Source organism: Oreochromis aureus, linkage group 17 (assembly GCF_013358895.1).
Source record: "Oreochromis aureus strain Israel breed Guangdong linkage group 17, ZZ_aureus, whole genome shotgun sequence".
NCBI classification, from domain to species: Eukaryota; Metazoa; Chordata; class Actinopteri; order Cichliformes; family Cichlidae; genus Oreochromis; species Oreochromis aureus.
The window spans coordinates 38,292,268-38,319,429 of NC_052958.1; the positions used below are offsets into that span (position 1 = coordinate 38,292,268).

The following is a 27,162-nucleotide window of genomic DNA, read 5'->3' on the forward strand; positions in this document are numbered from 1 at the left end:
GAGGAGAAGAGACGTCCAGTCATCTAATGACCAACAGTTCCAGCTGAACGCAAACAGTTGTGCCACGCCTTACAGCAACACGTGTCTGTGTAAGCCCTTCTGTTTTACTCATTTGTGGGTTTAACTCAAAATATTTAAATCAAGAAAATTTAAGATGAAAACTTGTTGGATTAGAGTTACTCAAAGAAAGACGTGTAATTGAAAAAGATTCCATTCAGTTTTATTTATACAGCACCAAATCACAACAACAGTCGCCTCAAGGTGCTTTATATTGTAAGGTCGACCCTACAGTAATACATACAGAGAAAAACCCAACAATCATATGACCCCCTATGAGCAAGCACGTTGGCGACAGTGGGAAGGAAAACTCCCTTTTAACAGGAAGAAACCTCCGGCAGAACCAGGCTCAGGGAGGGGCGGGGCCATCTGCTGTGAGAGAAGGAAGACACGATAAAGACATGCTGTGGAAGAGAGACAGAGATTAATAACAGATATGATTCAGTGCAGAGAGGTCTGTTAATACAAAGTGAGTGAAGAAGAAACACCCAGTGCATCATGGGAATCCCCGGCAGCCTACGTCTATTGCAGCATAACTAAGGGAGGATTCAGGGTCACCTGGTCCAGCCCTAACTATATGCTTTAGCAAAAAGGAAAGTTTGAAGCCTAATCTTGAAAGTAGAGATAGTGTCTGTCTCCTGAATCCAAACTGGAAGCTGGTTCCACAGAAGAGGGGCCTGAAAACTGAAGGCTCTGCCTCCCATTCTACTTTTAAATACTCTAGGAACAACAAGTAGGCCTGCAGTGTGAGAGCGAAGTGCTCTAATAGGGTGATATGGTACTACAAGGTCATTAAGATAAGATGGAGCCTGATTATTTAAGACCTTGTATGTGAGGAGCAGGATTTTGATTTCAGTTCAACTTCAAAAAGATGAGGTTGATCCAGGTATATAAAGGGAAAAGATGTAGTTTCTTGAATAAAAATGTATCTGGCACTAATCTCAGATGTTTACATGTTTTCATGGCACCATAATCTGAGATCATATCCAAGTTTTTCTCATAAATTTACCACTTTAATATCTGGGGTTAACCTAATGACTGAATGTAGTGTAAAGTGCTTTGGGGTCCTTAGGGACTGAGTAAAGCGCTATACAAATACAGGCCATTTACCATTTAATGACTCAAGTGTGTTGCCGAACATCATGAAATTTAAAGCATTACACTTTTTCATTAGCTAAGTACTAAAGTTGTTTGTATAGTATTTATGTATAAATGTTTAAATGACAAAGGAGAATGTTAGAGGCAATATGGATGTTTATTTCTGTAGGAGGATTTGAAACAGATGTACTTGCTCTAAATTTATAACATCTTCTCACTGCTGCTGCATTATCTTTTTGCCTTCCCCAGCTTATAGAATAATATTTGAAGTGTGTTGTGTGTTTGTGTTTAATTACTTGATCACTGCATTCATTGAGGTCTGAACCATAAAAGCATGTTAGGCTCAGGAAAGAGGAAAAAAAGAAGAAAAGAAGAAGATGATGATAGACTGATTGGAGAGAAATCATAGGATGAGTCTTGTGTAACGCCGCTGCTCCTTTCCTTCTCCAATCATGGACATGCAGCTTTGAAGTGTGAACAAGTTGGGCAGTTGGAGGGTTGTAATTATAAAAGCCATAATCAGCATGGAGCAGAGGGAAGTGTGTGTGCGTGTGTGTGTGTGTGTGTGTGTGTGTGTGTGTGTGTGTGTGTGTGTGTGTGTGTGTGTGTGTGTGTGTGTGTGTGTTTAGGATGATGCACGTGGGGGTGCCTGTTTGAAAATGGAAAAAGTCTTGGACCTTGTGTATGTCTTTGAGCCTATAGCATTGTGTATATACTCCTAAATGGCTGTGCAGAGCTAAAATCGATGGTGTGTATGTGGCTGAGGATGTGTGTGCGTTCACAGGCACGTGAGTGTCTGAGTGTGTGTGTGGCTGCAAAAAAGCCTTGACTGATTACATGTGTGTGCACTATGACAGAGTGTGTCTGGGGGTTTGTATTTGTGCATGTCTGTGGTCATTTGTGTGTTTGCAGTGAACAGTGAATAGAAAAACAGTGTGTGTGCATTTCAAATATTTGGGTATAAAGCAATGTGCATTATAAAGATAACAAGTTGAGTCATATAATTTATTCATAGTCTTCATCATTACCTTTAAATTGTTTTCTAGGCAGGTGAGAAAAAACCTTCCTCACTGTGTATTTGCTTATAGGTGTTTGTGTGTGAAGTGTAACTCCTTTAATAGTTTGTTTATCTCGCAGTACTCGCCCTCACATGGAGGAGTGCATGTTGTCATTTTCTTCTTCATTAGTTTCTTCAGAGGCCAGCAAGGCTCAGCAGCAAGCTGCCACTTTGCTTTCATCTCCACTTACATTTAGGGAAATCAATTCCTCATTATGCTACCAAATGAAATGAACCTATTACCTTCTTGGCTTTCCTCTTCATTGTCTCTTCATTATACCAGGATACTGTTTCCATTCACACGCACAAGGTAAAAGCACATCATGAAGTCATGATTTAGGGAGGAAACAATATCTTGTTAGCTAAACAAAAATGCAAGTAAAATAGCTAAGATAGAGGTTTGAATGTTGCGTACTAGTATTGACTTTCTGGGATTAATATCTCTTAGTCAACTGGTTAGGCAAAAACACATCTCACAGGCAACACTAAGAATGGTAACACAACATCTATCTAATCACATACATGTATTTGCCCTCTTCCTTTCACATCAGTTCAATATAGCACCAAATCACAACAAGTTGCCCCTTACATTGTAAGGGGAAAACCCTAAAATAATACTTTGTCACAGTCAAGAAGAAGACCCAAACTACCACCCTCAGAGGAGAGACAACTCCTCTGAGCTGTGTGTGATGTGTGTGATCCTCAACCTCAGGTTCTCTTGAGGTTTTCGGGTTCTGTACAGCATCTTTTCTGTTCCTAGGCCTCCAGGACAGAGACCTCCGATATTGTGTCTGGAATCTGCTGGAATCACTCTTTCAGTTTCGGAGTTAATACTCACATTATCACTAGGACTGCTTTGGACTTTGCCTTCTGCACCTGCTCTAGTTGTTCCTCCAGCTCCTAGTGCTTCTTTTTCCTTATTCTCGTTATTCCTGATGTTGCCATCCGCTGGGATAATTACTTTTCAACCACCATTTCGATTGGTCGGTTGGTCAGCAGCTGCTTGTTGGTTTGGAGCTCAAAGTCTCACAGGACCTTTGCCATGTTGCTGTGGTTGAGGCCTGTGCAGAACAGCAGCAGCAGATCACCTTGGTGTATACCATACCTGACAATATCAGGCCATCTAGTATCCATGTGTTTGGTACTGAGTCATAGACAAACACGGTGCTCACGCTTGTCTGCCTGTTCTTAGGTCCTGATGCTTTATCAACAATAAGCTGGTGCTTTGGCCCTCTGGTGTCATTTCCAGTGCCTTTCTCAGTGATGCTCACATCTTGACTGCATACACTGTTTGTTTGCTGTGTTGCCTGAGAGACACTTCAGTGTTTTGGAAAGAGATAATTGGCCAGTAGTTTCATGGTGTAATACAATTTTGAGGATCCCTTAACACCAGTATTGTTCTGCTCCGTGATAGCAGCCCTTTATTTTTGCTGCCAGGAATTCATAGAGTGCTGTTAGCTTCTTCAGCTTCCACAGTAGGTGTGGATAATGTCGCGTCCTAGTGCCGTGTGGCTCTTCTTTGATTGCTAGGAATCTGCCTTTGTGATAATGACTGATTCTTTCGCCCTGGGAGTTGCTGTGGTCTGCTCTGTGGTCCACCAGGTACTTGGCATTGGTGTTGTGTGATGCCTTTTTCTCTCAGATGTATTGCTATTGCTATAGTTTTCCTGTAGCTGAAAGTACGTCCTGCATGGATCTTTGGAGAACAGGTCATTTATTCTACTGGCCTCTTCAACATCTCTTCAGCCTAGTGTTAGTGGGTTTTGTTTGGACTAGTTTGGACCATTTAGGACTAGGACAGTCTGTACCACTTATTCGTTTGGGAACTGTCTCTTGTGATACCTTTTTGCTCTTCAGTTGAACGACTAATATCTTTCTGGGTTTCCTTGATTTTGCCCCTGAGCCTTCTTTTTCATGGGAGCTTTCTCTTGAGGCCTCCTTGGTCATATACCCAAGTGCTCCTAGGTTCATTGGAGCACATTGTTTTCAGTGATAATTGTAATAGGGTTGGTGCATAGAGTACTGTTCACATCTGCAAGCATCAACTCTGAGTTGTGCTCTTGGTTAGGTGCCTACCTTGAGTCTGGACACAATTTTCTCCAATCAGCAGACACATCTGCCACTGCAGATGGCCGGGCCTCATCTAAATTATCTCCATACTGCTCACTATTGTTCCAACAGTCTTGTAGCCTCTGCATCACCAGCTTTGATAGTAGCTCCTGTTATTGATGTTACTGCACTAAGCAACCAGGTGCTTCTTGGTACATGTGGATGTTGGCTTTTTACTTATCCCTAGCTCCCACATGCATTACATATAACCTGTCTCACTGGGTTGGCTGATAAAGTCACTACATTCTCCAGTTATATATTTAGCATTCTGATACTGAAGTGGTACTTTTGACTTTCCTGGCAAATAAAACTATGTTAAACTCTTATTACAAACATGGTAAAAATAACTAATGATGGTGTAACAGTGAGCACTGAGTGTTTGGGCTAAGAAAACATGTGACTAGATCTTTATACATACGAAAGTCTAGTCCAGCAGATCTCAGGCTCACTGTCACTCAGCCAAAATAGATGACACTTTATGAGAGCTGCTGTCCACTATGAAACTCACTTCTTTTTATGTGTCAAACCCTCAATGCGCCACTTTCACATACAGAGAAAACACAACACAGTGTGCAGAGAAAAAGAACAAGCGCTCATTTCTGTTCTTTTGTTTAAATGTCCGTTTCCTGATGATGCCAGCCCACACAGAAACAGGAAGACTACTGGACATGCTCTTGACTCATATGTTTCCTTATGAACAAAAGACCAAAACAACTACTTCAGAGGACGGTGCAGTTTTAATTGTTATAAAAGCAACTTACAGGAAATGCAAAGATAATTTGGAACAATATACTAAAGCATAAATGAAGCATACATTGATGCGTGCTCTTCTGTTCTTTTTGTTTGGCTGGCCTTTTTTCTCTGTGCACTCAGATACCTTTAATACTGGCTGCTCCTCCAACACTACAGTTATATACCGCTAAATTACAGTGTGTGTGTTTTCTTTCTGAGGTTTCCAAGTCCTCTTAAAATAGATGGCAGGGGAAATTATGGTTCTGTGTGCCCATGTGTTAGTATATGTGTGTGAGTGAGTGAGCACGATTCAGTGAGCGACAGAATAAAAGCTGCATCTTAGATGTTTCGGTTCTCTGCCATTCAGGACTACAGCAGACCACAGCCTCACCTTTGCAAGGGGAGGCATGGGAAATCACTTCAAAATGGCACCCAGACAAACAAGCACGTGTCCTACTCATTGCAACTCAAAATCAGAGAGAAAAAATTTACAAATATAAGAAAAGATTTGGAAATACAGTAACACTAGCAGCATTTCCACAAATGTACAGATTATAACTGATCTCAGAACAGCAAAATCAGACCCAGAAGCAGCTTGTCCAGCATGCCAGTTTCCAGTCAGCCAGAGCTTTGTCCACAACACACACTACCAGTCAAAAGTTTGGACACACCTTCTCATTTATTTTTTCTTTTCTTTATTTTCATGACTGTTTACATTGTAGATTCTCACTGAAGGCATCAAAACAATGAATGAAGACATATGGAAAAAGAAAGTGTGCAATTACTCAAAACATGTTTTATATTTTAGATTCTTTAAAATAGTACAAACACACGGCAGGTGGAATGAAAGATCTCAAATCTCGACTCATCAGACCAAAGCACAGATTTCCACTGGTCTGATGTCCAGTCCTGGTTTTCTTGGCCCAAACAATCTCTTCTGCTTGTTGCTTTCCCTTAGTGGTGGTTTCTTAGCAGCTATTTGAGCTAAAGGCCTGATTCAGAGCTGTTTCTACTACTGGAACTCTGTGTGGCATCTATCTGGGCTCTAATCTGAGCTGCTGTTAACTTGATTTCTGAGGCTGGTGACTCGGATGAATGTATCCTCAGCAGCAGACGGGACTCCTGGTCTTCCTTTCCTGGGGCGTCCTCATGTGAGCCAGTTTTGTCGTAGGTTTTTGCGACTGCACTTGGGGACACATTCAAAAAATTTTTCCGGACTGCCTCACCTTCAGTTCTTAAAGTAATGATGGACTGTTGTTTCTCTTTACTTAGCTGATTGGTTCTTCCTGTAATATGCATTCTAACAGAGCTGTCAGCTGTGTACCAACCTGACTGCTGCACAACTGATGGTCCCAACCCCATTAAGAAGGAAGGAAATCCCACAAATGAACCCTGACAAGGCACACCTGTGAAGTGAAACCATTTCAGGTGACTACATCATGAAGCTCATTAAAAGGAGGCCAAGGGTTGGCAGCGCTGTTAACAAAGCAAAGGGTGGCCACTTTCAGGAATCTAAAATATAAAACGTATCTAGGGTTATTTATCAATTTTTCTTTGCTACATAATTCCATGTATCATCCTTATTTTATATGTGATGCTCTCAGTATGTATCTATAATAAAGAAAAAACTTTAAATGTGAAGGTGTGTCCAAACTTTTCACTGGTAATGTACAACTGCATACAACTAGAAAACCTGCTGGTCCCTCAGCTTCACAAGCTCAAGCCATTTCTAAAAGTGAAACAGACAACCACGTCAAAATTCACATTCAGTACAGATTATAGTGGAATTATAGTCAAGCAGAGTTAAGCCTGCTTCCAGAGACAATAGCCAAATGCAGGCACAGGGTGGCAGTGTCTTAAAGGACAGATGCAAACAAAGAAGAAGCTTTATGAATAAAGGTGTTTTAGATGCAAGGAATTTTCACTTTGGTATGGCCTTACTGATGTTTATATTTAGATTACTACTTGCTGTGCTTGTCCAACAGAATACATACTGTACCAGCATAGCTAGCGTTCAGTTGCTAGAGTTCAACATAGCCATTCAAGGAAGTAGTTTTGGCTTTTACATTTGAATTACCCTTCTTTTTCAACATCAGTATTGATTTTCTATACACACTGACAACAACTGCAATATCTTGCTCTATCTTTGATCTATGCAAGTTGTCACTCAAAGCAGTACCCATACAGCCCCACTTTCCCACTCTTACACTGATTACAGAGTTTTGTTGAAATTTTAAAGGAAATTAAAAACAAATATGAAGTCCATACCAATATGGCACTATTCTTATACACCAGAGATAACAAAGGTGATAACACAACAACAACAACAACAAAAACAAACCAAGAAACAAACCTTACTGTCAAGCTTTAGCCTGACTATATTTATATCTAAATGTTTTTTAGGTTTTTATTTGGGGGAAGCTTTTCTTGGTTTGTATCTATAAGAAATGTTTTGAACAATTTATGTCCAAACCAAAATAATGTAATCAAGTTGCACTGTGAGTAATTTACATAGATGTTGACAGAGAAGATTAATGACTACAACAAAAAAGACATTATCACTGCTTCTATCACTTATCTCTGGTTGGTTCAAGGTTTGGCCCTTTTATGGTAGTAATGAGAGCCAGTTTAGCAGAAATCATTGACGTTTATTGCTAATTGCATAACCTGGATCAAAAAATGTCAGCATTGAACTGCCCACGGTGAGATCGAAATATAAAGTGCCAGAGCAGACTGGGCTTTTTTACAGCACTACCTTTAATAAAACAAAGGGGAAGTCACTGCTCATGGAAAGTTTTAAATCTGCAGTAAAAGCAAACTGTAAGAGTAAATTTAAAAGGTAAATTCCTTGGTTTGGCCCATACTACATGTGGCGTATAGCTCTCTTTATTCAAAGGTCAGTTTCTAGTTGTTACATGGAAACCTCATGTTACTAAATTTGGTCATATTTTTATTTTAACCCAAAGTAAAACATGTTCAACTGTTATTTATGGGTTGTAGAATATATAATATATAAGGTTTGTGCTAATGAAAGCCTTTCAAACCCCATGAGGTGAACACACAAATGCAGTAAACAGGGCTACAACTCTTAGTCTTGTTATAATCTAATCTAATCTAATCTAGTTAGTTAGATTAATCTAATCTTGTTATAACCTAAAAGTTGACATGAGGCTTTGACAGTGGTCATAAATAAAGGCACAGTTCTGTAATTTATTCGTTCTCTCTATCTTCTCACATTTTAGATGTGTTTGAACCAAACAGATTCCAACAAAGCCTTTCCAGACTCACTATCAGAAGTCACACTTCTGCTATGCTACTGTGTCAAGAGGACCCCCAGCCAACTGGGACGCCCATCACCATGGCAACCCCATCCTGCCTGAAAAGCAAGCTGGTAGTAGGAGGAAGGTGTAAACGCTTTGTGCATTTGTTCCTCTCCATCCTCTATCATCTCTCGCTGTCATTCTTTGCACTTCTTTCCACCATCACTGCCTCCATCCTTTCCCCCTTTTTGTCAGCAGTAAACAGATGCCCAGCCATTCCTCATAAATATCTCCTAATCACCATTACCAGTGATTCATGAAGCACACAGATGGATAACCTTTGGCTACATAAACAGTTTTGTCACATATACACATGCAGAGGACAGATGGGCCTTCTCAGAGACACTACGATGAGGTTCTCCTGGGCAGCATGGTGTAAGCACCAGAAACCCAGAAGCAGGAGATAAAGGAAGCAAAGGGGATCAAAGTGGAGAATAAAAGAAAGAGCAGGAAAAGCCAGAGGCAAGCACAGAAAATATGAGAGGAGAACGTAATATCAGTTTCAGTCACACCAGTATTTGACCATTTATGGTCGGTGAGCTGCACAAGAGGCAGATACGGAGCAGAGGTGTTCTGCAAAGTACAGACGTTTTAATCCCATTTTTCCTCATTCCGAGTCACAACTGGAATTCCAGCTAACTGCTAGAGCTGAATATTTACTTAAAGGAAAGCTTTTAACTTCTACACTCCTTTAAGGCACAGTTATGCTTTGCATTGGTAAAGTGCCTGCTGCTGTGGTGGTTTTAACGAGACGGGGACATTGATAGAGCTTTCTGGATTTTCTTTTTATATTTAGCAGGTGTTTAAAATGAAGGCTCTGAGATCAGCATTCATGCTTCAGAGTGACACTATTAACAAATACCAACTACTATTCATTAATATCAAATCTGAGCACAGTACAGTTCAGAATCTGGTTTAATCATTAATGTTGGTACATTTATATCAATGAGAAATATCATTTTGAGAATAAAGCTGAAAATCTGTTCAACATCCTTCCATCATACTGTGTTTATGTGCTAAACCTTGATCCTAAAACCGATTCTGAAGTAACTGTGCCAGTTTGTCTCCACATTTTGTCTTTAATAATATTAAAATGTCGACTTTACTATCAAAATAATCAGTAAATATATATAATATATATATGTTTTTTAATGTGGCCCTAACACTCGAGAGATATGTACATAGTGGAAAATGAAATATCGCAGAGAAGCAAATAGAACAGAAGAGACGAGTGTCAGCAGACTACAACAGGGATCAGAGGAGCAGACAGCTGTTATTAAGCGTTGGTATCATGATGTTCTGCTCTGCTTGTCTGGATGTGGTTTGACTGCAGTCTGGCTCTGACTCTCGTACAGAAAGCAGACTCACAAAGACTCGGCCTTGTCTTTGGTACTGTGTGTAGCATTGCCATGTCAGCAAAGCATAAACACGTTCATTTTGAGATATTAATTACTATAATCACTGCAGTGAGAAACGGTTGCAGAGATGTTTGCTGAGGGCTAATTCTTTGGCCAAGTCTAAGTTGACATTTTTCAGGTTAGATCATATCATAGAGTCCCAAGGAGCCATAATGCTTTCAAGACTTTGCATAAACAGCTTGCCACACCTTAAATATTCCTGTTAGAAGCCATTGGCCCCGTGGACTTCAAACTACAGATCCACAGTTTGAAACAACAATTATTTGCCTTCTTGCAGAAAGTTAGATGACAAGCTAAGAGTCACTTAGCCTGGGAAAAAGAAGATTACAGAAAGTGTAAATGAATAGTTCCACCATAAGCCTGCCTGCAAAACCACATATTTCTGTCTAATTATAAAATGGATCAACTTATTACTAAGTTAGTATATGCATTTTTTACACCTTTCAAACAGTTTTTACATACTTTTGATCTTTCGCCAGGTTTAGCTTTTGTCATGTAAGTTTTCCTTTAAAGTTTCTTCATATAGAAGAAAACATAATCCAATGAAATATTATAGGAACACTTAGGCTTTCACCTCGTCAGTGAAGTACTCAGACTACTGTGCACTGTATTCATAAACAGCCCTGACATAATCCATCCTTTTACACTCAAACGTCTGCATGTTATACAGATATCTGAAACCCAGCCCAGTAAAACACATACGTGTGATCAACAGTTTATGTTTTCCTTGGTAAAATTTAAAACAAGGCATTTCAAAGGATGATTCATTTTCTTCATCCTTTTTGTTTGGCTGTCTTATTTGTCTTCAGTGGCTTAATCTGTGTTTTGATTCATTACAAACTTTTATATTGCAGTGTATTTTATATTGTAACCTACATATTCTTTATCAGAGCAAACTTTCTTTTGAACCGCCTGAGCATTGTATTAATAGTATGCAAGTATGCAACAAGTCAGAGGTGCTTGACTCCCCTGTGTAACTTTCAAACATGCACCTTAAAGCATCTTAAAGCAACACAATTTCCTCCCAAAGGAAATGATGCTGAACTCAATCAGAAGATCTTCATTTGACCTGAAAAAATGTTTGTTATTCTATTCTTAAAAAAATAATTTGTCGGTGAAATTAGGACATTTGGCGGCGATCAAGGACAACAGGAAGCACCCAGGTTTCTGTCAGCTCTGCAGCCAGGCTGACACAGAGTCAGAGCTCTGTCAATCCAAGCATCCCTGCAACGTTAACTAGCAATAACTTCACAAATAAGGTTTTAACCATTGGAGCAAAAATATTCACAGCCATCCCACAGATGCATCGTTAGGTGCAGCAACTTTAATAACTGCTTTTTCTCCTATCGATTTTTCAGAGTTAAATTCAATGGTTTCTTCCTCTAGACCAAAGTCCTACAAAGCTGTTCAAAGAAGTTTCACCGTTGATTAATCCTTCTGTCTTCAGACATCTCGCTCTGCTTGTTCTGCTACATCTTAGCATTCAATACCACTGATCACGTTTCGCTACAGAGATTAAACACCACTGGTGTTAAAGCAACTACATTGCACTGTTTGAATCGTATCTATCAGACACATGGGGAGCCTTCTTCACACAGTATAAATAAAATCAAACTGAACTCCATGGTCTTGTTCTCTGCAGTGTAACTGTTCATTGTAGATCTGTCCCTCCCTCATTTCAGGGACAATCTTTTCAGCCTCAGTGGGGTTAAGTGTGGAAAGATGTGAGGGCTCAGCTGTGGGGCATGCGAGAGATAAGTCGTTATCCGATTCCTCGCTGTCCATTTGTGTCCCATTACAGGTTTCTACAGGTTTTTGGTGGAGGTAGAGTAAATGCTGCAGTGTCATCTACTGTCACTACAGGAAGTGTTATATCACTATTTCATTTAATTTGACATTTGCTGATGATGCATTGGCTGCTGGTTTGATTGCAGATAATGGAAAAAAAGATAGATATGTTTGTTCCTTGGTGTGATTAAGTAGTTTTCTTCAGTTAAACATCAGGAAAATAAGGACACATAAAGTAGCTGTAATTGTTTACTGCATTGAAGTTGTAAATGAACACAAGTATTTCTCTTTAACTAGAAACTTACTTTGTAGAAAAAACTCAATTCAAACTGTAACTATATCTAGTAAAACTGCAGGTCTGCAGCAACAGTGTGACACTGCCTTGCGAGCGATCTGTCACACCGTCTCCTCAGTTACCACCATCAGGTCAGGAGTACACGGTAACACACTGCAAACTATTCATACAAGAGATCTCTTGTATCTTCTAGTATGTCTCTTTAGACCAAATCCAGGTCACATGGGAGGTGTGGGATATTGTATATCGCGGTACTTTGATTATTGGTGATGAATTTTGTTGCTTGCATGTAATGTTTGTCGTTGCGATACTTTGTTGTGGTTGTATTTATCTGACAGTTGCCACAAACACAGATAACTTCCAAAAGAATAGCACACTGCTAACTCACTAACTATCAGCTCCAGCAAAGGAATAAGCTTTCTGTTCACTGATGCAGCCAGATTGCCTTGTAAATTTGCTCTGCAGCTCTGTCTTCAAGGTTTATAGAGGCGAGTGGTGTGTGTGTGTGTGTGTGTGTGTGTGTGTGTGTGTGTGTGTGTGTGTGTGTGTGTGTGTGTGTGTGTGTGTGTGCGTGTGTGTGTGTGTGTATCTGTATGCATGCATATTCATACTTCTTGCTGAGTCAGAGATGAGAAGAAATTTGTTTGCCAATGTGTCCGCCCTGACCTCCATGTAGAGACATGAGAAGAGTCTTTGAGACTCCGTCAGAATGGCCTGCTGAGCACCGTACTGCCATGCTGCACAGTGGAATCTACAACAAGGCCAGTGGCACCATCCACCAGCTCCATGGGCCAAACTGGCCACGCTGGCAGAACAAACAAGGCTGGAAAAACTCATGCAACACTGAGCTCAGATGGTTAGTGGCAAAGAGAGCTCTGTGGAGGAATTGAAACAAGTGTACTGTGGTAAAAAGCAAAAGTGATATCAATGCCTGGTAAAGCATTGAGTGGCTGTACAATCAGTCAAGCAGTAATACACATAATGACTTCATGTCCGTGTATTTGTCCTGTTAGCTATTTTGTAGAAAAGTCATTTTCTCTATAGTAGTAAAAAGAAGAATGCATGCAAAAGGAGGATATACTCATACTTTATTCTTAAATAATACTTTATTAATGTGTTCCTTTGCTTCCTTTTTGTCAAGTACAAATATATTCTGTGGCAATATAAGTAGCCATCTCCCCACTGAATCTCAGAGACATTTACTCCATTGTCTATCCAACCGTACTATCACAGGCACCTTTACACTACCAAAGAAAGCGTATTTTTTCAGTCACACACATTCATTCACTCACTTCACTTACATGGACTTTTTCAGAAGAAAACTATGGACTCTGCCTCGACTATGATTATCACTATTTATTACCCTTGCTGTCTACGATAGCAGATGTTGTGCACTTAAATTCTGCATTACCGTTATCATTTATCATGTTGCTACTGATTTTGTGCTCAGGAGATAAGTACAGTAAACATGTGTGGTCATGTGATATGCTTTTACTTAGACTTAGGTTCTCCTGCGCCGTTCAGCGCATTGGCCTCATCCCATGCAATGTCTAAGGCGCGTAAATCATCAACGAAAGTCCTCCGCCATGTTGTACGGGGGCGGCCTGGTTTGTATCTTCCATGGAGTGGGTTCCACGTGATCTTGGCCAGTTGGTGTGGGAGTTGGCGTAGAATGTGACCTTCATTGGCTTAGTCATAATTTCATGGAGTGGACATTGGTGACATGGTCCCGCAGGATCTGACTTAGCCATGGCTGTTGGACCACATTGAGTCTGTTGGTGATTTGGGCTGATGTTTTCTACGTCTCACAAGCGTAGACCTTGTTAGGTATAACGATGGAGTTGAGCAGACGAATTTTGTCACCAGATTGATCTTTGGGGTCGACCAGATCAGCCGAGGCCGCTGGAAGACCCCACTCGCTTTCGCAATCCGACACACGACGTCACAATCAGCATCTCGGTCGCTTGCAAGGATGCTGCCCAGGTAGGTGATTTGGTTCACCTTCTCCAACGGTTGCTGTCCTACCCTGATGGGATCAAGAGCCATCACGTAACCGATCCTCATGACCTCGGTCTTGTTCCTGCTGGTCCGCAAGTCCTCTTGCTCCAAGCTTGCCGTCATGGTCTTCATGTTCTTCCAGACGTTAGCCAACAGAGAGATGACATCCACGAAGTCGAGGTCCTTCAGGCGTGTTGGTGGATGCCAAGTTATCCCAAAGCCATCTTGATCATGATAACTTTGATTTGCCATTTCGGTAGCAAGTTGTTTTTACAGGGTGGGTCGCTAGCCCAACGCCCAACCCTCCTTTCTCAACCGTCCATGGTGGAGTTATGTGTTTACAGGCATGTTAATCTGGATGGTGAGCTTCTTCATTCATGTAGCATGTAAGTGCTAATATGGGCCACCTATATATACACCACCCATGTTTTCCCACTAAAAATCCACAGTCTTTAAGTCTAATATTATATATTGTTGTAGTTATCATTATGCTATGCTACACTATGGCTGTCTTCTCAGACAAAGCCAGAGCCACAGTATAAGTTTTACAATGTATTTATTTATTTTTAGGATGAGCAATATACCCCGTGGCAGGGTTAACAGACCTGGGGGATTGCCACTTTCAGAGAAAGCCAGGGCTAAAACTGTATATATTACTAATCATTTAAAAAGCTCCTAGTAGACCTGGATGACTTACGTTTAAAGAAATACAACATTTTATCATATAATGAAGAGTTCAAGAGGCAATGACATTTAGCAGTGTTCAAAGAGTACACAGGGCGGATAATTCCTTTTCTCTGGCAAACACAGCGAGTCAGGAGAGGCTAGAGGAAGAAGAGTCGAAGGAGGAGGAGTGGAAATTCCCTCCCGTTGTTCTGTAAAGTGTCCCAGTAGCTGATGTAGAACAGGCAGGTTTAAATGTTCCTCCACCAGCCATTTAATGAGACACGACTCAGCCTTCCTCCACTTAATTAAAGCCATGATTCACTTCTCTTATGCCACAAAGTCTACAGTACATCTGGCAGCCAGAAACACACTGTCACCCTCTTTATTATCTCACGTGTACACAGAGCCTATGCTCTATACGCTGCAGTTTGCTGTCTTTCAAAGAGCACAGCACAGTGTCCAGTTACTTTACCTAATTCCTAAATTAATTCACAGACATTCCAAAGACAAGGATTCGAGGCACACAGGGAAACATGTATGCATACACTCACTGACTTTTCCTGGGGAAGCAGCAGGAGCGACTGTATGGCTAGTCGGTCATCTTGAGCACAGACACAAACCCACACACACTCCTCTGGCTCCTTGCACTCCAGGGGTAAACACTAACTGTGAGATCAGGCCTGAAAGCACTTCTGTCACCTCCTAAATATGCCCCAGTCTTGCACTGCGACGTCTAATGCCTAAATGTGGCAAACACAGACGTCTTGATGTACTACTTGGGGCTAAAACATAACAACCGAATCGATATTTATCTGCAGCAGTGTTGTGATTACATTCCCATCTCCGCTGCTGCTGTTGATCTGTGCCAGCATATACGCACAAGGGGCCGCTGTGCATGAGCCACTGAAACCATCCACTCCCACTACAAGCTACACTGTAATCAACATGCTAGTAAATACACATACCCAGTGATGCTGAACCCCCCCACTTCCAGTCAGCCACATCTCATTTAAGGCTGCTCTGGATTTTCCTGTAATTACACAATTATCCATATCAGTCTGTATTAAACAGTCTCAGCTGTCTCATTCCACATACTTGAGATGTTATATTTTACTGCAATTTGTTATAATTAATTATATGGTTTATTTAAAGGGAAAAAAAACCCTGTGTGATATTTCAGGCCCAGTTACTTCAACTGGAGGAGCAAAAATAAAACAAAACAGGGATGATTCTTAGCTGTGAATGAGCTTTGCATGTAAGGAAATTATTCATTTGTATCCCAAAGAATTTGACCAATTTTACAAATGGAAACATTAACCACTGATTATTCTCATATTACTGTATGACTCATTTAAAGCAATGCTTCCTGTTCTGCTCAAAGCACCAATGTTAGCTAAACATTAGAGAAATCCAAAGTAAGCACAATTAGATTGGAAAACGTGGCCTATAGAAAGGCAGATAACCAAATATAGCTGTTCAGTGAAGTGAACTGAAGATCTCATTTGCAGTGTTGCCTCTTCATTAGTGTAGCAGGCACCCTTTTCAACCAAAGACAACCACAGACAATCCAGATGTCAGTGCAGAACATGGATGTGTGGCACATCAGAACCATGTTTCAGTTTACTGCTCTATAATCCTCCTGTGAACACAGACTCATATAGAGAAGAATTTTTGGACACAATCTTGCCTTTGGGAAATTGATTGAACACAAGATGGATGAATACCCATCAAAACATCCTCTGAGACGTATTTTATGATGCATGGCAGGCAGATGTTTATGTGCAGGCAACACCGCTGAGGCTAACATTAGCACTTCCGTGTCTTACAAGTGATTCTTTGATCACCACAAGTCATTTTCTTTGTTTCTCCATGAGTCAAAGTTTACAAAGGATGCACCTCAGATAATGGTCTGCTTGATTCCTCCTGCCAGCTTGTGCAAATGAAAAGTGCAAAACTAGAGAGTGCCTGTTTCTGCCATACAGTTTTATGTTGTATTCCAGCTGCAGTCACAGACTTGAATCCAGAGGACCACATATAAAACTGACTTTAGTTTTCCAGACATCAGGTGGTTTTTATAGGGTGGGAAAGAAAGCTGGGTGACTGCAGAGTTCCCTTTGTGCAAAGTAGGAGGGATGGAGCATTTCAAATGCCCTGAGGCAAGGAGGCATTGCTGATGATGTTCCAGTGAAGTTATTGGGGAGGTAAACGTAGATGCGGATTGGTCTAGAAAGGCCTCACACACACACACACACACACACACACACACACACACACACACACACTTGTTGGCTCTGACAGTATCTGTCTGTCCATTGTTTCCACTCAGAATAGGCCTGCTTGTTGCTCCGAGCTATGGGAATGTCTCACTGTGTCTGTTAATGGCCATAAAAGTTGTGTTATTGTTCGTGTGCAAATTGTTTTCTTACTGATACAAAATGTCAAGAGGAAATATTTCCGGTTGTGGCAAACTTCTATCACATGATTTTGTAAATCTCAATCAAGGCTCAAAGAGTGTGTGTGTGTGTGTGTGTGTGTGTGTGTGCGTGCGTGCGTGCGTGCGTGCGTGCGTGCGTGCGTGTGTGTGTGTGTGTGATTTCAAGTGTCTTTCCTTGTGGCAGTCCTTTCATCGTGTCACTAATGAAGTCCAGATGCTCGTGCAGATGGTGACCAACTCCAGTGAATGAGTGTTCAGTGTCAGGGTTTCGGCTGCTGCCTGAACCAAAGTCAGACTGTTCAGAGTTTCACACTATAGATTTTAAAGAGTCAGGACGGTCACCTTCCTTTGTTTAATATTAGGTGTCAACAAACATAAGTGTATATATACTGTTTACATTTTAAAGGAGCAGTCAGCTGCAATGCCCTGTACACCATTTTAATGTTTGAATGTAATCTTTGTTACTTTATAACTCAGATCAGTCTCCAGGAGACATTCTAAATATTCTTATAACACCTTTGACTAGAAGCCTGACATATCTGACTATAAACATATGTTGTTCAGATTATTCTGGATTCGAGTGTTACTGTAACGTCCCTCCAGCTGTGATGGGGACAGGTGCAGCCTACACTGCACAGTAACACAGTTACTGTGCACTCTTTAGATTATAAAAACCAGCTGGCACCATCCCTCTTTTGTGTTTGTGTTTAGGTGTTTAGCTGGTGTATGTTCAATACATTTCATTGTCCTTTAGCCCTAAATTTAGCCCTCGTCTAAAGTTAGCCAAGCAGGATATGAAATTCTTGTTAATAATCAATTGTTATACAGTGGTCTCTCGCTATAACGCGGTTCACCTTTTGCGGCCTCACTGTTTCACGGATTTTTTTTGTGCAATTTTGCATGTTTTTTTTCTTCTTCTTCTTTTTTTTACAGCGCATCTTGTTCTGCGTCCTGATTGGCTGTAGACCATTGTCAATCAATCTCGTGCCGTGTCTCCTGTACAGTACAGAATGTGTTCAGCTTGTCAAATTTACATAAATCTTCCATCCCTAGCAGTGTGACTCTGACGTGCTGCACTGTATGTTTGTAAGTTTTCTCCCCAACAAACAACAATGTCGATGAAACGTCGTCACCTGCGGGTGCCTTTGGTTTCAGTCTGTAATATTTTCTACGAAGGTTTGAACTTTGTGTTTAAACAAGAGAGAAAAGTGTGAAAATGTTCATGTCTGTCTGAGAAAAGTGTCTAAAGTGTGTACTGAGGGGTTTTACAGCCTCAAAACATCAATAATAACTGTAAAAAATAAAGTTGGCCACTTCGCAGATTTCACTTATCGCGGGTTATTTTTAGAACGTAACTCCTGCGATAAACGAGGGACCACTGTACATATTTTTATTAAATGAAAATAGAGTAGTATTTGTATAGAGCATTTCCAGTCTCATTACCACTCAGTGCTTTCTATTTCTGTTGCTTTATTTTTTTGCGCCTGTGGCTAAAAGAAATTATATGTCTAGCTGTACATATGCACCTTTTTGGCCCTCAGTAAGTTGCCGTAGTTACCATGAGCTCCAAAGATTGGCCCTTGGGTTCATGTTTGTGCCTGAAGGGACAGACTTTCCTGCACAAAACTTTGTAAGAATGCATCAAGAGCAATCTCAAGCATTAAGTCTACTCTGATCATCCCTGATCATCACACATATCATGATGTTATGTGTGGGAGTTCATCAGGGCGCACTGGGATCAGAGAACGAGCCATAACAGGGATCCCCTGCTCCCCTCCCCCCGCCTCTGATGCACTGGATGTTTTCAGCAGGGCAGGAAAACAGCAGCAGAACCAGGATTACACGCACAGGACATCCGGGATACACTCTCACAACACACACAGACACATAAAGTGGCAGAGAGGTGGGAGAGGGCACAAAGTTTGGAGGTAAAGAAGGGGGTACGCAAACACAGCTATGAGGCTGAATCCAATTAAAGACACAAACACAGAAGGCAGCTATGCTTCGTTGTGTTTCTGGGTCATCTCCTCGCACTGTCTGATAACATCAGCCGGGTTCTGAGAGGAACCCTAAACAGGAAGGATACACAGGAAACCTGAGAAGTGGCAACAGGCTTTAAAAGAAAGGGAGCAGTTTGGTTATGACAGTATTTATTACAGCAGCAGTTTGAGCTGCAGTCGCCACAACTGCTTGTTATTGTCCTCAGAAGAAAAATGAATCTGTGCACTGTTTGGAGGATTTCTCAACATGTTGAACTGTAAAGAAAACATCACTGACCTTTGAGTACCATGCATTTAAATGTTAATCCAGCTTCAGTGCTTTAGTGATCAGTCATCACACATCGAGGACCTGAAGTGATCATGCACATGTAAACTGCAAAGTTTACTCAAGTCTATTTCTCACATTTTACATCTGAAGCTCTTGAATTAAAGCCCATAAATGCTTTTTAGTAGACAGGCTGCTGGGACAGACATACCAGCACTGGGTAACTTGACCAGCAAACTGCAGCAAGCATGATGGGAGCTCAAGCCTCAGGTGCAACTCTTTTGCTCTTGCTTGTCTCACTTGCACACAGGTGTTAGCATCAAATACACACATGCTTTGCTGTAGATGTTTCCTAAAACAGACAAATCAGACAAGGCCAACAGCCCCTCCTGAAACCAGGCGTTAGAAGAGATCTGTCCAAAACAAAACTGCAAAGAGCAAGCATGAACCTGCACGCTGACCAGAATAAAAAGAAAAAAGCTGCAAATCAATAACACTAGCTAAAAGAAACACACACAGGCAGATGACTTGCACTGTTGAATTTTTCTTCCTGTTGTTGCTTGAATAGAAAATTTGAGTGTGTCTCTCGGTCCTTCAAAAGTAAAGACTAATCGTCTGGTACATACAGAAATAGCAAACTTGTAGCTCATGACAAACTCAGAAGCTCGGACTTGAGAGCGCATTTCTTTTCCCGTTCCAGCACGACAGTTTGAGGAATCTCACTGTTCTACTTTCCACCCCAACAAGACAATTAATGTCTTGTTGGGGTGGAAATGACGTCATCTGAAAAATGCTGGTTTGATCAAGAGAACACAGAAACTGTCTTCATGGATCATGATGGCACAGTGATGACAAAAAGTTCTTTTGTCGGTTTGAAGAAGGCGAAAAGAGCCACATTTTGGTCACAGATAAGAATTGGTTAAAAATATTTCTCTGTTTTATAAAATTTTAAATAATAAAACTATTAGACAAAAGCAGCCCTTACAAAGGCATTCTTCTCAGTTTGTTGCAAGTTTCTTAAAGAGGCACTCCATTTTTTCAGATTACAAGGCCCCATAATTGAGGTCACTGACCCCACTGACTCAGCGCTCTCTCTTTACAACAGCTACAGCTGACCTGCCGCCACAGAGCATCCAAGGTGAGGAATTTCGAGTTTCCTGTAGACATTCTAGGATATTCTATTCTTTCTAAGATAGAATCAGTTCACTCTTCCATCTCTGTTGTTATTATAGATCTTTCTCTCTCCCACACAAACACATGAGGAACAAAACTAATAATGTTGAGATTTCTAATGAGGTCACTGAGGTCTGTCTCAGGGAGCAGCTGGCTGCTCCAGTGGCACAAGAGCTTTGTGGCAGACGTGAAATGTGAGCATGCAACTTTGAAGCCTGGGTGCACAAGCAGGTTACCTCTCACAGGCTGAGGAAAAAGTGGGCGAACGGGGCTGCAGTCTCACAACACACACACATACACTCCAAATATCCCAGAGGCGCTTCACAAAGACACCAAACGAGAAGCCCACGAAGCAAACGGCCGTATTAGCCATGCTGATTTCTGCAGCTACAATGCCTTTAAAGGCCCAGCAGCAACTCAGTGTGGTGAGGCAGATGAGATCTGTCACAGACACAATGTAACCTTAGGCTGAAGGTGAATGCACCAACACAGGATTAAGGTGGAAGGCCAGAGGTTCTAGCTCTTGGCTGTCAGCAAGCTAAACTATACAACAACAAGAACTGTGACAGTCTCTGTTCAGCAGGAAAGGCCTCTGTTTCCCCGTCTGGCTGTCGCATTTGTGATCACAGAAATGTGTATTGCACCAACATACTTCTTAAAACCCTACACGGCCTTTTTTTGCTGCGTGAAATTCATGACTCCATATTTCAGGCAGGCAGGCAGGACTGCTCTCCGTAGGCATCCTAAATAATTTGAGCGACATCCTAATGTGGGCTTTTCTATGACGCCAACAGTCTTTTTGTCAGATTAACTTTGCCTTTTTCCAGACTCTGGATATTTCATTTCAGTATGGAAGAAAACCCTCGAGAGCTTCCACCAAAGCTTTCAGAACTTTTGCCATTTTTTATCCAGCGTGTGATGAGAGGTTTGGCAAATGCACCAAGTAAATCAGATGCTGTAGTGTGTAGAACACACTAGTGTGTGTGTATAATGACAGATCATCTAATCAGTATTAGGACAGTATAGATGAATACTGCGAACAATTAGTGACAGCCCCTGACATCCTGCACAAATCATTTAAAGACGGTATGTCATAAGGCTAAATGCCAGAGTAAATGGAAGAAGCAGAGAGGCCGTGGTTATAACGATTCTGAGCGTTATGAGCCGTGCAAATAACATTCTTAAAACCTGATTAAAAGTACAGCATGAAATCAAAGTAACCACCTATACTTCCTTTCTATGGACCCAAAACAGTAATTATATGTTCCAGCAACAAAGACCATAACAATTTTGATTGGTCCGCTTGGTTGTGATAATATCTGACTGCTCCCACTGCTAATGCTATAGTCAGTTTCTTCAAGTGTAGACATCTCCTTATCTTCCATTTTAAAGCTCTAACAACCCATGTGCAGAGTCAAAAGTCATTCCTGTGTTTCAGCTGAGAGGACAGGCAGGATCAGTTTCAGTGCTGCTGGCAGAGCAACGCTGACAAACAAGCACGTATGAGTGCAAACCGTGCAGCCGGGATTCACTTGACTATAAATCAGGTTTAATGGTACAGTAAAAAGACCTTCATCCTTTAATCTGAGCAGTAAAAACTTATATTGTCCAGGATACTTGGAAGGGAAAATATCTGAGAGACAGATGACACATCATAGCAAATATAATCAAAACTCTCTCCTAACATGTGGGAGAATTTATATTTTTCAAGTTTGGGGAAAACTTTATTTTTATTATTTATGTACCTTGAGAATCGAACCTTAGAACAACAGTCTACATGTTCTCCTGATTTACTCGTAGTAAACACAGGTGCAAACAGCTTAACTTCCCTCTGAGCAGGAGAACTGGTAATGTTTTCTGTGCCGCCATGCTTTCTGCCTGTTTTGTCTAGGCTGGCAGTACGCTCCAAACAGAATCTCATTTGGCGTGCGCTCAAAAAGCTGTTGAAAACAGAGCTGCAGGCTAATGCCAGTGCACTGCCAGTATTACCAGGGCATCTCTTCTACTGCAGAGATTATGAACTGCACTGGGAGCAGAAAAGACCACTGGTAAAACACCAGTCTATGGACAGCTGCAAAATGCTTCTTCACACTTTCATTCAAGCCAAATGATTTTTCTTTTTGAGTGTAAACTTGACATTTTTTGACATTTTGACACAGTGAACACACCAAAACCTTTTTGCCTCAGACTACACTTGAGCTCTTAAGCCTTATTCTGTAGATATATTAGCAAAGACTACAGTGTGACACCACTGTAAACCCGCTACCCAGCTCACCACCACTCTACCCTCCTCCCCCTTCCTTTGTCTCTTCTACAAGAGGTCGTGATCCTGCAAGCCCTGGAGGAGAGGTGAGAGTTTACATTGGGAGGCCCAGTGGGATTCCTAAACCAGCTAAACATGCCTGAACCACGGAGACGCTGCTTCCAACTTTATCGGAAGAACAATAACAGTGCTGGCGTGTGTGTTTGAAAGAGAGGAATGTAAAGGAGTGAAAGGGAGGGGAAGGACAGAGGGCTTACAAAAGGGTGACTAAGTCATTTCAGAAAGAGGGATAAGATGGCAAAGATAGAGATAACGATAAATGTCATAAAGGAAGTCAGCAACAGTAAACACACATGCTAGTCACCAGTACCCGTCTCAGCTGTGTAATCGCGCACAGACATACACTCCAGCATTTAAACTTGTACCAAGCTCCTGCACAAACACCCTGCTTTAAACGCGTCCTCTTTAATCACAGCATCCTGGATGGAATGCCACGTTATCGCCATGACGACCTGAAATATCCACTTTGTAATCTGTGCATTTCTCTGACGTGCGTGCGTGTGTGTGTGTCTGTGTGTGTGTCTGTGTCTGTGTATCACATGATTTTGTAAATCTCAATCAAGGCTCAAAGAGTGTGTGTGTGTGTGTGTGTGTGTTGAGCAGAAGCTGATGCAACATCTGTGGCGATTGGCACAACTCTTGGAGCACGATGCCGGGGTCCTTGAGAACAGTTTAATGGAGTCTCGGTTCAGTTTTTACAATCAATTCCCGCCCTGGAAGCTCCTTTAATGATACACATAGAGAAGAGGTCTCTCTCCGTACTATGTTCCTGCCGCAGGTTACAGTTAATAATAATAATAATGAACTGCATTTATATAGCGCTTTTCGAGACCCTCAAAGCACTTTACAATTCATTCACACACTGGTGGAGGCAGCTACAGTTGTAGCCATATCGCGCCATCGGCCCCTCTGGCCATCACCAGTAGGCGAAGTGTCTTGCCCAAGGACACAACGACTGAGACTGTCCAAGCCGGGGCTCGAACCGGCAACCTTCCGATTACAAGGCGAACTCCCAACTCTTGAGCCACGATCGCCCCAGTTATGTAATTTTTAAATAAATCTTATCATTCTACCAGGATCCTCGCAAACAGGGCGTCTTAAAAAGACATTTTAAATGCACAAAGGGTCACAAAGTCTAGTTGAGACTGAAGAAGTCACTCACTGCAAACTCTACGTCCAGATCAACAGAATCAACCTTTCTGGGATTTACTTACCTGGATGATTGAGCATACATCAAGACGATTAAAGGCTGAGTTCACCCATATTAACAAAAATTTGACTCTCACTTGGAGCCAGGCAGTACTGCTCTGCTGCTACCCAGTACACTGGAGCTTTCACTTGAGTTTTCAACATGAGCGTCAGTGTACATGCACCTTTGCACAACACTGCAAACTACTTTTAAGTTGACTGATTCTCTACAAAAGTTGGAGTTGCACAGAAAACTGGGCAACTATTTTACTATAATTTGAGCTGGTGTCTTTTGTTTCTCACCATCTTTATCTAAAACCTGAATATCATGTGGAGTAATTGGTGTTTCAGCCCCTCAGTATGGCTCTTTCTATAGAGACATGCAGAATCAAGCCAAGGCTCTTTGAGCTTCTTCTGGCAGCACCAAACAGCCCAACATCTTATTAGGACATGTCATTTCATCATTTTATCATCATCACTGCCGTAACTGTTACATTATTTTTGGGGTAGAATTTAATCTTTGCATTTTATTCCATGTGTGACTCCATCCTAATTATAAAGCTATGACCAACAACTGCTTTGTTTAATGGATGAAAATAAGAAATCATCATAATTAATCAGAGCTCAGTGTCACACTAACCAGCAGACTAAAGTTTGACCAGTTTTATATAGTTGAAATAGAATTGTTGACAAATATTTAGTAGTATTCAGACATAATTATAGATCAGAAGTTATCACAGAGGCCTAAATAAAATGTATTTTCTTCTTCTAAGTAACAAAACTGTCATTTAGCCTTACTGGACTGAATGCGTTGCCACGACTGGTTACTGTGGATGGACTTTATGTAAATTTTAAAAGAACACTTTGTCAGTTTGACTGGTGTGTGAACTTCATTTGAAACAGTTTTGTGCCTAATGTGTTGTGTCATATAGTCTGACTGTTGTGTTCACTTACTTGTATTTGTGTTTTTTCCTTATGTTTAAAAATGTCACAATATCTGGTGCCGTCTTTGTCAGGTTATCCTTAAAAAAGACACTTTTAAATGAGTGACACTTTAATCTGTATAAATAAAAGAGATTAAACTCTCAAGGATAACAAGCCCAGTGACTTATTAATAAAAAGAAAAAGTGTTTTCTGGTAATAATTCTGAGCAGATTAGAAACAGAAATGATTGTCCATCAATGGCAGCAGCACCCGCACTGGTGACTCACACAGTGGCAGTGTGTGTACAGAAAAAACCAGCAGGTCAGTGCAGTTTCATGCTCCCTTGGATGATATTAGCTTTTCTCTGTTTATCTCATGTTTCATCGCAGCTCCATCACACAGAGCAACGATGTCTCCAAATCATTACCTGCGCACCGATCCACGTCTCTACATGATCTCACCAGTGGACATGATGGCATTAAACCCCTGTAGATATTAAATCTCGATGTTTATTATAACCTTAAGTATCATCGCCAGATCGAGTCAATCTGAAATGAGCCGCTGAGCCGCGCAGACACTTGGATTTTTCTGGGATTTTCATTTCTGGCTCCGAATGGTTCAGTTTATTAAGAGAAAGCAAATACTCTGAAAGTATGCCCTTCCGTTCAAAGCTTTAATAGACCTGTTGTACAGCTGGTCGGCAGCCCTGAGCCTGAATAGTCGCTGCGCCTGTGCTTTACGCGCAGACTTGTGTGATTTCGGCGCACAGAGACGCTGCTGTACAGCCCTTCCATCCATCCATCCAGCGGAGATTTGGCAAAGCAATAGATCAGATTACATAATTTAACATAATTAGATGCAAATTTTATCACTGAGCCCCCGCTGAAATGGAAAGGAGGTCTTTTCTTGTGCAAGAAATTACTAAACGCTGGTCTCCAGACGCACAGAGTAGGCAGGACACGCGTCCTAAACGCTCCCCAAAGACAGTTCCATCTTAGATATGGATTCCACATGAAACTAACTCTTTGTTCTCCCGACAGCGAGAACCACAAGGGAGGGTTTCATCATAATGCCAGAGCCCACGCAGCGTGCCAAACCTAACTGCTGCCCCGTACACCGGTTCCTATCGCCAAGCCGCGTTTGTGAAGACAAAAAGCCCCCCCGCTATACTGCCACCATCCTATCCATGCCACTTGTCAGCTGAAGGGAAGCGAGTGATCAGCCGCAGGTTATTCACACATACACACAAACCCAGAAACACTTCAACCAAAAAAAGAGCAGCCCAACAAACGCCCGAACGCGCAACAAGGCGACCGGTCTCACGTGGAAGATTGATTTAAACCACCGTACTCACTCTGGGTGATTTACGCCTTTACATCGCGCAAGCATCAACTATTTATCGGGCGCATTACTGTACAGCCAGAACAAATCGATGTGTCGGCGTGCCAGGAGGCTGCCAGGCAGGATGCCATTCATCAACACACACTCACACACCCGAGAGAAAAAGAGCAGCGAGATCCTACCTGGTTGAAACATACTTTGGAAATAAAAGATGACCAGAATAAAGGATCCCAAACAAGTGGCAAATATCATCCGGCATATCCTGCTCATCCTCATCAGTTCGCTCAGAGTCTGTTTCATGGCGGGACGGAGAGGCTGGAGGATGCCGCGCGCTTTGTGCGGGAATGAAGGGCCGGTCTGTCGGAGGCTCCGGGGATCTGGTGGTACTGATGAGGATTGTCCGCCGGTCAATGAGCTGAACACATCCAACATGGAGCGTACCACTGCTGGGCGAAAAGAGGGGGGTTCGTGCTCGGAGCGAATGAGCGCGTCCACGTGTGCACTTGAATTTACGAGCATAGTTCCACGAAAAGCTGCTGTTTAGGCATTTGTATTTATGGTGCCATGTCTGTCGTGGCTGTATGACTAACACAAGAAAACTTTTAAAATAAGAACAAAGTATAAAAATATCACCAGTCTCAACAGAAATCGATATAGATTAAACGTTTGCAACATTTTGTAGCATTGGGCCTATACAAGAGTGCAATTGTACTGCTAACTACTCAGCATGCATTTAAAGCTGATACTGTTCAGATTCCGATTTTACATGAAAAACATACCACGAGCTAGTAAACAAGATGAGCTGCAATCCAGAGCAAGTACACCCGTTATGTAGCAATACATGTTTAATGGCACTCCCATGTTGTTACCTATATTGTCTTAACATCACACTTATGTAAGGTATACTGAGCCTCTACGAGCCTTTAACTCCTCTTACAATTGGATCCATGTGTAATCAACATTTTCACCGTTAGGC

At 41.6% G+C, this 27,162-nt stretch overlaps 1 protein-coding gene across 2 annotated transcripts in view; it reads right to left on the reverse strand.

Moving 5' to 3' along the window:
* Nucleotides 1–26,561, reverse strand: part of chst11 (carbohydrate (chondroitin 4) sulfotransferase 11) — an 86,554-nt gene extending 59,993 nt beyond the window's left edge. The window contains exon 1 of one of the 2 annotated variants that reach the window (XM_031743794.2): nucleotides 26,384–26,561. In XM_031743794.2, coding sequence (XP_031599654.1) covers nucleotides 26,384–26,486 — 103 coding nt within the window. In that variant the 5' untranslated portion in view covers nucleotides 26,487–26,561. Of the gene's footprint in view, nucleotides 1–26,368 lie in introns of both variants that reach the window. The other variant, XM_031743793.2, reaches the window with a different exon arrangement.
* Between the last annotated feature and the right edge of the window lie 601 nt (nucleotides 26,562–27,162).